The following is a 13,514-nucleotide window of genomic DNA, read 5'->3' as shown; positions in this document are numbered from 1 at the left end:
ATTACTGGCTCTATGGGTTGTTTCCTGTTTTAAAATATCGTAATGATTTAATAAACATTTTGGACATAAATCATTGTAAGAATCCATTTATTTCTTTATTCCTATGAAGTGAAATCAGTAGGTTAGAGAGTATGGTCATTTTAGGTGTTTCCCATATTGCTTTCCAAAAGGTGGTATGAATTTGCACTCCCACTAGAGGTGTATGGGAATGTCAGTTTCCCCATTTCTTCATCAATATTGGAGCATTATTCACATCAACAAAGCAACTGCAAACCTATGTCAATTTGGCAGGTGAACAGTGGTATCCATATTCTTTGAAAAAATAGTAAAATGAATGATTTTTCATATGTTTATTGGGCTTTTGTATTTTATGAATTTCTTGTATTTGTCCATTTTTTTAGAAACTTGGAGTTTTTATTTTTTTCATTGATTTATTTGATATTTGTATAATAGGAATATATTATCTGTTTTACATGCCGTAGGTATATTTTGTCATTTGCCTCTTCATTTATAATAGTTTTTGATATTTAAAAATTTTGATTTTTTGTAGTCAGGTCTGTTAATTTTCCTTCATAATATTGTCTTTTGCTCTTATGATTGTCCCAAAACCTACCTAAAGGAAGCTTTAGCCCCACTGCTAGACTCTATGCTTGTTACAACAGACCTTGGTTATTGAATTCATTTTTTTACTCCAAGATTATCACAACCAATAATTAGGACAACCACAGTAGTAGTGGCAGCACAAGATTAATAGGTGTAATTTACCATGTACCAAGCACTGCTAAGCTTACATGAATTATCTGTTGAATCCTCATAGCAATCCTTTGATCCTGCTTTTACAAATGAGGAAATTGAGGCTTAGAGAGCATAATTTGCCAAAGGTTATACAAATATTAAGGGGCAAAGCTGGGAATTTAGATCTCAATTCATCTTGTTTTTTTAAAAATAAATTTATTTATTTATTTATTTTGGGCTGCATTGGGTCTTTGTTGCTGCATGCAGCCTTTTCTCTAGTTGCGGCGAGCGGGGGCTACTCTTTGTTGTGGTGCACGGGCTTCTCATTGCGGTGGCTTCTCTTGTTGTGGACCACGGGCTTTAGGCGCACGGGCTTCAGTAGTTGTGGCATGCAGGCTCAGTAGTTGTGGCTCGTGGTCTCTAGAGTACAGGCTCAGTAGTTGTGGTGCACGGGCTTAGTTGCTCCGCAGCATGTGGGATGTGCCGGGACCAGGGCTCGAACCCGTGTCTCCTGCGTTGGCAGGCGGATTCTTAACCACTGCGCCACCAGGGAAGCCCCATCTTGTTTGAAAGCCTGTGTTTTTAATGCCCAGTGAGAGATCTCAAAACTAGGTTATATGAAGAATGATGGTAGGATCTTGGGAGAAGAGAAGAAGTAGAGGGGAATTCAAACCTGGGTTTGAGTTTCAGTTGTGCCACTTGCTAGGTTGAGAAAGTTACTTAACTTCTCTGAGCCATAGTTTGCTCTTAGTAGTGTGGAGCCTTTCTTTCCAGGGCTTTTGTGAGGATAAAGTGAGATAATATAAGTAAAGCACAAAACACAGTGCCTTGCTCATAGTTGCTACTGTGTAATTAGAATTTATTATGCCAGCCATCTTTGAAGGTCTGTCATGTGGAAAGGGGATCAGTTGCATCAGAGGTAGGACTAGGGTGGATGGAAAGAAGTTATAGGAAGGTAGATATGGGTCCAATGAAACTAAAAACTTTCTAGCCCCAAAGTGCAGTGGACTGCCTTGTAACATGAGTTCCATGTCAGTGAATTAGTTCCCTGTCAGGGAGGGACTATGTGAGTGATCATTTATCAGGTATACTGTAGAGAAGATTCCAAATTTGTTTGGGAATTTGGATGATATGAAATATGGTCTTATCCCTTAAAAATTCTATGAGTCTGTGTACATTTTATTGACTTCTTTTGGTTGGATACTAGAAAAACTGTCATTGTGACTACCTACAATAAGAAAGTTTTCATAAGGAGTCCAAAGCCCTTAATGAATGATAGGATGACAGGAAACCTGCCTGTGTTTTCACTCTGAATGTAAAAGTAAAAGGGTAAAAGGAGTTTAGCTTTTAGCTTACAAGTGGCAGTTGTATACCTGGCACATTAATAAGGAGGTATGTAATGAAAGAAATTAACCTCTGGAGGGAAATTGATTAGTCAGAGAAAGATCTATAGTTAAACCATCCAGTGCCAATCACATGTTTATGGAGCAAATGTAACTGAGGACCAGTACCTGTTTCTTCATGGCCGTTTTGGGTCTTCGTGTGCCGTGTATTATTAGGAATGGAATAGTCGTAGCTTCAGGTTCTTGAGACAACAACAGTGTTGCTTGGCTGGATCCTGTGGATTTCCTTAACGTATTGTTCTCACTCCCACAGGTGGCTGAGTTTGTGGATGAGCGGCCAGAAGAGGTAAAGCAGATGGAAGCCTTTCGTTCCAGTGCCAAATGGAAGCTTCTGGGAGGTGAGTTCCAACAATAGGTAAATCTGAATTTCCCATTTATAGGAGAAGGCTTTTTTCTTTTTTAATTGAAGTATAGTCTACAAGATTGTTTTAGTTCTAGGTGTACAGCAAGGTGATTCAGATATATATATATATCTTTTTTCAGATTATTTTCCATTATAGGTTATTATAAGATATTGAATATAGTTCCCTGTGCTATGCAGTAAATCCTTGTTGCTTACCTATTTTAGGTACAGTTGTTTGTATCTGTTAATTCCATATTCCTAAATTATCCCTTCCCCCCTTACCCTTTGGTAACCATAAGTTTGTTTTCTATGTCTGTGAATCTGTTTCTGTTTTGTATATAGATTCATTTGTATTATTTTTTAGATTCCACATATAAATTATATCATATAATATTTGTCTTTTTCTGACTTACTTAGTATGATATTCTCTAGGTCCATCCATGTTGCTGCAAGTGGCAATGTTTCATTCTTTTTTATGGCTGAGTAATATTGCGTTGTGTGTGTGTGTGTCTATCTCACAGCTTCTTAAACCAGTAGTCTCTTGACGGACACTTGGGTTGTTTCCATGTCTTGGCTATAGAAATAGTGCTGCTGTGAACATTGGGGTGCATGTATGTTTTTGAATTAGTATTTTTATTGTTTCCAGATATATACCCAGGAGTGGAATTGCTGGATCATATGGTAGTTCTATTTTTAGTTTTTTAAGGAGCCTCCATACTGTTTTCCACAGTGGCTGCACCAATTTACATTCCCACCAACAGTGGAGGAGGGTTCCCTTTTTCCACATGCTCTCTAACATTTGTTATTGGTAGACTTTTTGATGATAGCCATTCTGACAGGTGTGAGGTGATACATCATTGTGGTTTTGGTTTGTATTTCTCTAATAATTAGGGATGTTGAGCATCTTTTCATGTGCCTTTTAGCCATCTGTATGTCTTCTTTGGAAAAATGTCTATTCAGGTCTTCTTCCCATTTTTTGATTGGGTTGTTTTTTTGATATTGAGTTGTATGAGTTGTTTGTGTATTTTGGATATTAATACCTTATTGGTCGCATCATTTGCAAATATTTTCTCCTATTCCATAGGTTGTCTTTTAGTTTTGTTGATGGTTTCCTTTGTTGTGCAAAACCTTTTAAGTGTAATTAGGTCCCATTTGTTTATTTTTGCTTTTATTTCTTTTGCCTAAGGAGACTGAGCTGAGAAAATATTGCTACAATTTAGTCAAAGAATGTTTCACCTATGTTCTCTTCTAGGAGTTTTGTGGTTTTAGGTCTTGCATTTAGATCTTTAAACCATTTGAGTTTATCTTTGTATATGGTGTGAGGGAATGTTCTAATTTCATTGTTTTACATTTGGCTGTCTGGTTTTCCCAGCACCGCTTGTTGAAGAGACTGTCTTTTCTCCATTATATATTCTTGCCTCCTTTGTCATAGATTAATTGACCATAGATGTGTGGGTTTATTTCTAGCTCTCTATTCTGTTCCATTGATCTGTGTGTCTGTTTTTGTGCCAGTACCATGCTGCTTTGATTACTGTAGCTTTGTAGCATAGTTTGAAGTCTGGGAGGGTTATACCTCCAGCTTGATTATTTTTTTCTCAGGACTGCTTTCACAATTCTGGGTCTTTTGTGGTTTGATATAAATTTTAAGATTACTTGTTCTAGTTCTACGAAAAATGTCATGGGTACTTCGATAGGGATTGCATTAAATCTGTAGATTGCTTTGGGTAGTATGGCCATTTTAACAATATTAATTCTTCCAATCTAAGAGCACAGAATATCTTTCCATTTCTTTGAATCATCTTCAGTTTCCTTTGTCAGTGTTTTATAGTTTTCAGCATATAGGTCTTTCACCTCTTTGGTTAAGTTTATTCCCAGGTAATTTTTTTTTAATGCTGTTTTAACCAGGATTTTTTTTTTTACCTTCTCTTTCTGATGTTTCATTGTTAGTGTAAAAGAAATGCAACAGATATCTGTATATTAATCTTATATCCTGCTATCTTGCTGAATTCATTTATTAGTTCTAATCATTTTTGTGTGGTGGCTTTAGGGTTGTCTATGTAGAGTACCATGTCACAGTTTTATTTTTTCTTTCCAGTTTGGATAGGTTTTATTTCTTTTTCTTGTCTGATTGCTGTGGCTAGGACTTCTAATACTATGTTGAATAGAAGTGGTGTGAGTGAGCATCCTTGTCTTTTTCCTGAATTTAGGGGGAAAGCTTTCAGTTTTTCACTGTTGAGTATTATAGCTCCATTGGCTATGAAGTAAGTGCCAGTTATCAAAGGTAATCACATGACCTAGACAAAAGATTCTTTTCAATATGAATATAATCCTGTGTGTAAATGATTTGCTGAGCTAGAAAATGTGAACTGCAAAATAGCATTGCTATCTGGTTCACATCAAGACACAATATGTTTATTTCTTTACATGAAAACTGCATATTTGCTTTTTCATACAAATCAGGCCCACTGAATGGAGACAGCTTTAGATCTTTTGACATTTGAACTACATAGCCTGGGGGGCCTTTGTAGAGACTTTTATATTTTATAATTCTTACTTAAAGTATTATCTCTGTGTAAAACTTTTTTTTTTTTTTTTTGCGGTACACGGGCCTCTCACTGCTGTGGCCTCTCCCACTGCAGAGCACAGGCTCCAGACACGCAGGCTCAGCGGCCATGGCTCACGGGCCCAGCCGCTCCACGGCATGTGGGATCTTCCTGGACCGGGTCACGAACCCATGTCCCCTGCATCGGCAGGGGGACTCTCAACCACTGCACCACCAGGGAAGCCCTGTGTAAAACTTTTGAATTGCTCTTCCTGATGGTTACTCATCTCTTACTCAGAAGTGTCTTTTTTTTTTTTTTAATTGAAGTATAGTTGATTTACAGTGTTGTGTTAATTCCTGCTGTACAGCAGAGTGATTCAGTTATATATACATTCTTTTTTATATTGTTTTCCATTATGGTTTATTACAGGATATTGAATATAGTTCCCTGTGATATATAGTAGGAAAAAAAAAGTATTATACTTTCTGCCTTTAGGTTAATTATCCTAAAATTCTGATTAGAAAAAAAATGCATAACAAAAGTGACAGTTGGCTATGGGTTTGTCATAAATGGCTTTTATTATGTTGAGATATGTCCCCTTTCTACCCACTTTGGTGAGAGTTTTTGTCATGAATGGGTGTTGGCTTTTGTCAAATGCGTTTTCTTTGTCTACTGAAACGATCATGTTTTTTTTTTTTTGTTTTTGTTTTTGTTTTTGCGGTACGCGGGCCTCTCACTGTTGTGGCCTCTCCCATTGCGGAGCACAGGCTCCGGACGCGCAGGCTCAGCAGCCATGGCTCACGGGCCCAGCCGCTCCGTGGCATGTGGGATCTTCCTGGACCGGGGCACGAACCCGTGTCCCCTGTATTGGCAGGCGGACTCTCAACCACTGCACCACCAGGGAAGCCCGATCATGTGTTTCTGTCTTTCCTTTTGTTAATGTGGTGTATCACACTGATTGATTTGATTTGTGTATGTTGAACCATCCTTTGTGACCTTGGATTGCATCCAACTTGATCATGCTTGATCATGGTGTATGATCCTTTTTATGTATTGTTGGATTTGAGGGAAGCCTTTTTTTTCTATCCTACACTTTTCTTTTTAGATGAATGCATAGTTTATTTTAGTGTGTCACTGATCCTGAAAAACATAGTGAAAAAGAATTCGGAACTTACTCAGAGGTAGTAAGATATGAGAACTGAGAGACCAAGTATTCCACTTTTTCTTATATTTTGGTTTTAGGGTTACTGAGGTCAGGAAGTGACTCATTTGGGTGTCTTTCAGCACCCACTCCTTTCTGGCCCAGAATAGGAGAGCACTTAGTATATATTTGGAGGAGTTTATGAGAATCTGAGGAACAGAATTTGGAGACTAAAGCAACCTCTGTCCTCTACCAGGTTGAAGTGACACATGTATGGGCCAAGGATCAATGTTTTCTATCTTCTCTTTTTGTATTAATAAATCTTTCTTTGTTCTTCCCTTAATTATTGGTATTTTGCAGCACATTATCCTCCATTTGCCACTCTACACCCTCTCCCTAGGCTAGTAATTTAACTATCTATTTAAAACATTTTTTGAGTTCTTGAGAGTTTGGTAAAGGACATTTGTTATGTCTGAGCAGAAATGAGACCTAGTCTTATTTGCCCTAGTATTCCCTCTGCCCAGCACAAAGAGTTGCCATTAAGACATATTTCTTGAATTTCTAATAGGTATTTGATTCTTACAGCCTACTGCTCTTTGGTAAATCATCACTTGGGGCTTAGCAGTCATTTCCCCTTTTCCAAAAACTTGGTGGTAGGTCTGCTTACTAAGGGACACAGACTAAGAAATACTTGGTCCCAGTGAGTCACAGCCCTGGTCCCAGCAGTCATTTGGGCTCTGTGTGGCCAGTGGAAGAGTGCTGATTTTTACCCTCTCTGTTCCATTCTCACATAAGGAAGGATCTTGCTTCTTGATAGTTAACTCCTGTTTACCCTTGATGCTTATTCCCTTTCACATATGGAGGGTAGAAGAATTAACTCCTAAACAGAATTTATTCTTTCTGTGTTATACTTTATGCCTTTAGGTTAATTATCCTAAAACTATGATTAGAAAAAAATGCATAACAAAAGTGACAATTGGCTATTGGTTAATGACCACCTTTGCCTCAATTTTTAGTACATTATTATTATGTTTTATGAATGAAAACGTTATTATCAGTATTATTTTATCAGAATCCTGTTCACTCATATCTATTATTTTCTGCCTTATCGTGTGGCTGTGTTTCCAGTCTTCTTCACAATCTTTTTTTCAGAGAGAATCTTCTGATTTCCATATCTGTAGGTCTAGGAAGTGACACACAGAGACACACACACACACAAACATAAACGTGCATAGTTGTTTTTCATTTGCCTCACCCTCACTGGCCCATTGGTTACTGGAAATATCCTGACTGATCTCTGACCCTTACTTCCTTTTTATAAATATCATGGAATTTATCAACCTCATGGATTAGACTTACTGTCAGGTACCCCACAGATATCAGTACTTTTCTCTGAGGGGTGGATTCCAGTCAGAGGATCCTATTCTCCAAAGTAAAGGAGCTGACTTCGTTTCATTCATCCATTTAACAAGTATTCATTGGGTCCTACCCAACTTTTATTTGTGTTTGTATTTTCTTTGTTTAGGGAGCTCAGTGATGAGAAATAGAGGGGGAAGAGAAACTGGATTTTGGAACTGTCCTGATTTGCTATAAACATTTCATTCTGTTATGCCTTTGAATATTGAAAGTCTCAAATGCTTTCCTTTTCAAAGATTGCACATGGACTCTGGAGTCAAACAAATCTGGATTTGGATATTCATTCCACCACTTACTAGCAGGATCACTTTGGCAAACTACTTAATCTTGCTGAGTATCAACTTCTTCATCTATAAAATAGGGATAACAGTGTTTATCTCCTAGGCTTGTTATGAGAATTAAATGAGATAATCTATATAAATAATGGGCATGCAGTAGGTGATCAGTAAATGCTGATCCTTTCTTTCTGGTGCTCTCCCCAACTCTAATAAAGAGCATGATGGCATGGATTAAATAGTTAACAGCATTTCATTTTGATGTGGCACAGATTTAGTCAATTTGCCTTTTGAAAGAAGAGTGGATACAAACTGTGAATTATCTAGGCTAAATATCAGTAGGAGCTTCTGATGGGGAACTCTGTACAAATAAGGTTTTGGGAAGAACATTGGATTGGGGGTTAGAAGGCCGGAGTTCTAGCCTATCTCTTCATCTTAGTAGCTATGACCCCTAGGTAAGAAATCACTTAGTTCCCTGGAGTCTGTGTTTTCATGTCTGTAAAGCAAGGATACCTGCCCTGCTTACCTAACAAGATGTAACATGAAAAATACATTTAAAATACTTTGCAGATTTATGACTTGTTAGGCAAACATGAGAGATTATTCTTAGGATGTACATGAGTGCTGGTTTACTACCCCCAAGTAAGAGTTGTGCATACCTTTTGGGCTTTCTGAGTAGTTTTGAGATGTATCCTGCTGGGGCATCTTTTGAAACTTTGGTTACAGGGGTGAACAGAGCATTTGTAGGAATCTGACTTTTTGCTATTTCTGTTTAGGCCACAGTGAAGATCTGCCCTCACACAGACATTCCCGTCATGATACCCCGGATTCATCTCCTTCTAGGCGGGTCCGTCATGACACCCTGGATTCATCTCCTCCTAGAAGGGTCTGTTATGACACCCTGGATTCATCTCCTCCCAGGAGGGTCCGTCATGACCCCCTGGATTCATCTCCTCCTAGGACGGTCTGTCATGACACCCCGGATTCATTGCGTCCTAGGAGGGTCCGTCATGATACCCCGGATTCATCTCCTAGGAGGGTCCGTCACGATACCCCGGATTCATCTCCTCCTAGGAGGGTCTGTCATGATTCCCCAGATCCATCTCCCCCCAGGAGGGCCCATCATGACTCAGACCCATCTCCCCCAAGGAGGGCCCGTCATGATTCACCAGATCCTTTTCCCATCAGGAAGCCTTACCATCATTCTTCAGGTGTATCTCCTAGGAGGGCCCGTCATGACACACCAGATCCATCTCCACCTAGGAGAGCCCACCACAATTCCTCAGATAACTCTCCTCGCAAAAGGGCCCATAACAGCTCCCCTGACACAGCTCAGCCTAGAAGGACTCTTGACTCTGTGGACACACCACAGCTCAGGAGGGCCCGTCATAATTCCCCTGACTTGGCTTCTAATGTCCCTCATTCACTGCCCAGAACCAAAAGCGGTAAAGCCCCAGAAAGTTCTAGTAAAACTTCTCCACATCGGAAGGGGCCAGGACCTTCTCATCTATCACTCCCAAAGAACAGCAAGTATGAATATGACTCGGAACTCTCTCCTCCACGGAAAAAGCAAGCAAAATCCCGTTTTGGAAGTAAGCAGCGTGATTCTAAAGGTGAGCATTTGATTGTCCATGAGAGACACTTGTTCCTGAGGCACTTTCTTTTGGACATTTTAGTTGCTTTATTAGGTATTTGTGATCTTCAGAAATGAGAATGGAGCTTTGGAGAAGTTTTAAAAACTGGAGGGAAGTGGTGACAGGTTGGGCTGAGGAGAGTTAAAAATTTACAGTAGCAGGGAGGAAATTTTTATATATCATTTTGTTTATTCTCCCCACCTCATATAAAGATATTACATACATGTTTGTTGCATGTATAGAATGCAGAAATGTAGAAAAAGGTCATACAAAATTCTGTCATTCAGAGGCAGCCACTGCTAGTGTTGTAACCAATGTCCTTTTAGTCTTTTTTTTTTTCTTTTCATTTCTGATGTAGTTGAGACTTGTCTAGGCAGTAAATACATATTGCATGTGTAATCTTGCCTGTTGTTTTACACTTAACATTATCTTCCCCATGTCGTAAAACATCTCTTTGTTAATATAATTTATGTTGGTGTTTACTTAACCATTTCCCTAATGTTGCACATTTTAGGTTATTTCTAAACCTTTTCTTTTATAATTCTATAATGGACATCCTTATACATAAACTGTTGCCCTGTTCTGAATTATTTCCTTATCTACTTCTAGATAGATTTCTGGGGAATTGAAGTACTTGTAGATATGTTTCCTAGGAAACTAAGTACAATAGAAATGGATTTATTGGGTCAGAGGGTTCTGTGCTTTTAGGACTGTTGATATGTATTGCAGATTGCTTTTGGGGACGGTGATTTGTGATGCTTATGTCTACGATTCACAGCTGTGTGGTGAAATTTGTTTGCTCCATCTTTTGTCCCTAGGTACTATTTTAATTTTTAAATTCAAATACATTTTTATACTTTAGTCTGAGGACATGAGAATATAATCCAGGTAGTTTTAAGTTTCACCACACCACTGAGACCTGAGTGCAATTTGTTTTTTGCCCACTCTATGTATGGATAAATATGACACAGATGATAGCCTCATCCACCAGAGGGCAGACAGCAGAAGCAAGAAGAACTACAGTTCTGCAGCCTGTGGAATGTAAAGCACGTTCACAGAAAGACAGACAAAATGAAAAGGCAGAGGACTATGTACCAGATGAAGCAACAAGATAAAACCCCAGAAAAACAACTAAGTAAAGTGGAGATAGGCAACCTTCCAGAAAAAGAATTCAGAATAATGATAGTGAAGATGATCCAGGACCTTGGAAAAAGAATGGAGGCAAAGATCGAGGAGATGGAAGAAATGTTTAACAAAGACCTAGAAGAAATAAAGAACAAACAAACAGAGATGAACAGTACAATAACTGAAATGACAAATACACTAGAAGGGATCAATAGCAGAATAACTGAGGCAGAAGAATGGATAAGTGACCTGGAAGACAGAACGGTGGAATTCACTGCCGCAGAACAGAATAAAGAAAAAAGAATGAAAAGAAATGAAGACAGCCTATGAGACCTCTGGGACGACATTAAAGGCAACAACATTCGCATTATATGGGTCACAGAAGGAGAAGAGAGAAAGGACCCGAGAAAATATTTGAAGAGATTATAGTCGAAAACTTCCCTAACATGGGAAAGGAAATAGCCACCCAAGTCGAGGAAGTGCAGAGAGTCCCAGGCAGGATAAACCCAAGGAGAAACATGCCGAGACACAGAATAATCAAATTAACAAAAATTAAAGACAAAGAAAAATTATTGAAAGCAACAAGGGAAAAATGACAAATAACATACAAGGGAACTCCCGTAAGGTTAAGCAGCTGATTTCTTAGCAGAAACTCTACAAGCCAGAAGGGAGTGGCACAATATATTTGAAGTGATGAAAGGGAAGAACCTACAACCAAGATTACCCAGCAAGGATCTCATTCAGTAAGTGGGAAACACAAGAAAAGAAAAGGACCTACAAAAACTAACCCAAAACAATTAAGAAAATGGTAATAGGAACATACATATCGATAATTACCTTAAATGTGAATGGACTAAATGCTCCAACCAGAAGACACAGGCTCACTGAATAGATACAAAAACAAGACCCATATATATGCTATGTCTACAAGAGACCCACTTCAGACATAGGGACACATACAGAATGAAAGTGAGGGGATGGAAAAAGATATTCTATGCAAATGGAAATCAAAAGAAAGCTGGAGTAGCAGTACTCATATCAGATAAAGTAGACTTTAAAATAAAGAATGTTACAAGAGACAAGGAAGGACACTACATAATGATCAAGGGATCAATCCAAGAAAAAGATATAACAATTATAAATATATATGCAGCCAGCATACGAGCACCTCAGTACATTAGGCAAATGCTAACAGTTATAGAAGAGGAAATCGACTGTAACACAGTAATAGTGGGGGACTTTAACACCTCACTTACACCAATGGACAGATCATCCAGAGAGAAAATTAATAAGGAAATAACAATCTTTAAATAACACAATAGACCAGAGAGATTTAATTGATATTTATAGGACATTCCATCCAAAAACAGCAGATTACACTTTCTTCTCAAGTGCACACGGAACAGTCTCCAGGATAGATCACATCTTGGGTCACAAATCAAACCTCAGTAAATTTAAGAAAATTGAAATCATATCAAGCATCTTTTCCAACCACAATGCTATGAGATTAGAAATAAATTACAGGGAAAAAACTGTAAAAAACACAAACACGTGGAGGCAAACAATATATTACTAAAAAACCAAGAGATCACTGAAGAAATCAAAGAGGAAATCAAAAAATACCTAGAGACAAGTGACAACAAAAACACGACGATCCAAAACCTATGAGATGCAGCAAAAGCAGTTCTAAGAGGGAAGTTTATAGCAATGCAATCGTACCTCAGGAAACAAGAAAAATCTCAAATAAACAATCTAACCTTATACCTAAAGGAACTAGAGAAAGAACAAACAAAACCCAATGTTAGTAGAAGGAAAGAAATCATAAAGAACAGAGTAGAAATAAATGAAATAGAAACAAAGAAAACAATAGCAAAAATCAATAAAACGAAAAGCTCGTTCTTTGAGAAGGTAAAATCGATAAACCTTTAGCCAGACTCATCAAGAGAAAGAGGGAGAGGACTCAAATCAATAAAATTAGAAATGAAAAAGAAGTTACAACGGACACCGCAGAAATACAGAGCATCATAAGAGACTACTACAGGCTACTCCATGCCAATAAAATGGACAACCTGGAAGAAGTGGACAAATTCTTAGAAAGGTATATAACCTTCCAATACTGAACCAGGAAGAATTAGAAAATATGAACAGACCAATCACAAGTAATGAAATTGAAACTGTGATTAAAAATCTTCCAACAAAAGTCCAGGACCAGATGGCTTCACAGGTGAATTCTATCAAACATTTAGAGAAGAGCTAACACCCATCCTTCCTAAACTCTTCCAAAAAATTGCAGAGGAAGGAACACTCCCAAACTCATTCTACAAGGCCACCATCACCCTGATACCAAAACCAGACAAGGATGTCACAAAAAAAGAAAACCACAGGCCAATATCACTGATGAACATAGATGCAAAAATCCTCAACAGAATACTAGCAGACAGAATCCAGCAGCACATTAAAAGGAACATACACCACGATCAAGTGGGATTTATCCCAGGGATGCAAGATTCTTCAATTTACGCAAATCAATCAATGTGATACACCATATTAACAAATTGAAGGAGGAAAACTGTATGATCATCTCAATAGATGAAGGAAAAGCTTTCGACAAAATTCCACACCCATTTATGATAAAAACTCTCCAGAAAGTGGGCATAGAAAGAACCTACCTCAACATAATAAAGGCTGTATACGACAAGCCCACGGCAAACATCATTCTCAGTGGTGAAAAACTGAAAGCATTTCCTCTAAGATCAGGAACAAGACAAGGATGTCCACTCTCACCACTATTATTCAACATAGTTTTGGAAGTCCTAGCCATGGCAAGCAGAGAAGAAAAAGAAATAAAAGGAATACACATTGGAAAAGAAGAGGTAAAACTGTCACTGTTTGCAGATGA

The 13,514-nt window shown here is 38.2% G+C and overlaps 1 protein-coding gene across 2 annotated transcripts in view; it reads left to right on the top strand.

Annotated features, from left to right (window-relative positions):
* BUD13 (BUD13 homolog) overlaps window positions 1-13,514 on the top strand; it is a 173,174-nt gene that overhangs the window by 3,897 nt on the left and 155,763 nt on the right. For both annotated transcript variants that reach the window (XM_060304087.2, XM_030837521.2), the window contains exons 3-4: window positions 2,392-2,476; window positions 8,633-9,469. In XM_060304087.2, coding sequence (XP_060160070.1) covers window positions 2,392-2,476; window positions 8,633-9,469 — 922 coding nt within the window. The remainder of the gene's footprint in view (window positions 1-2,391; window positions 2,477-8,632; window positions 9,470-13,514) is intronic.

Source organism: Globicephala melas, chromosome 8 (genome assembly GCF_963455315.2).
Source record: "Globicephala melas chromosome 8, mGloMel1.2, whole genome shotgun sequence".
NCBI classification, from domain to species: domain Eukaryota; kingdom Metazoa; phylum Chordata; class Mammalia; order Artiodactyla; family Delphinidae; genus Globicephala; species Globicephala melas.
Note: the sequence above shows the minus strand (reverse complement) of the source record. Positions and strands in the feature narration are given on the sequence as shown.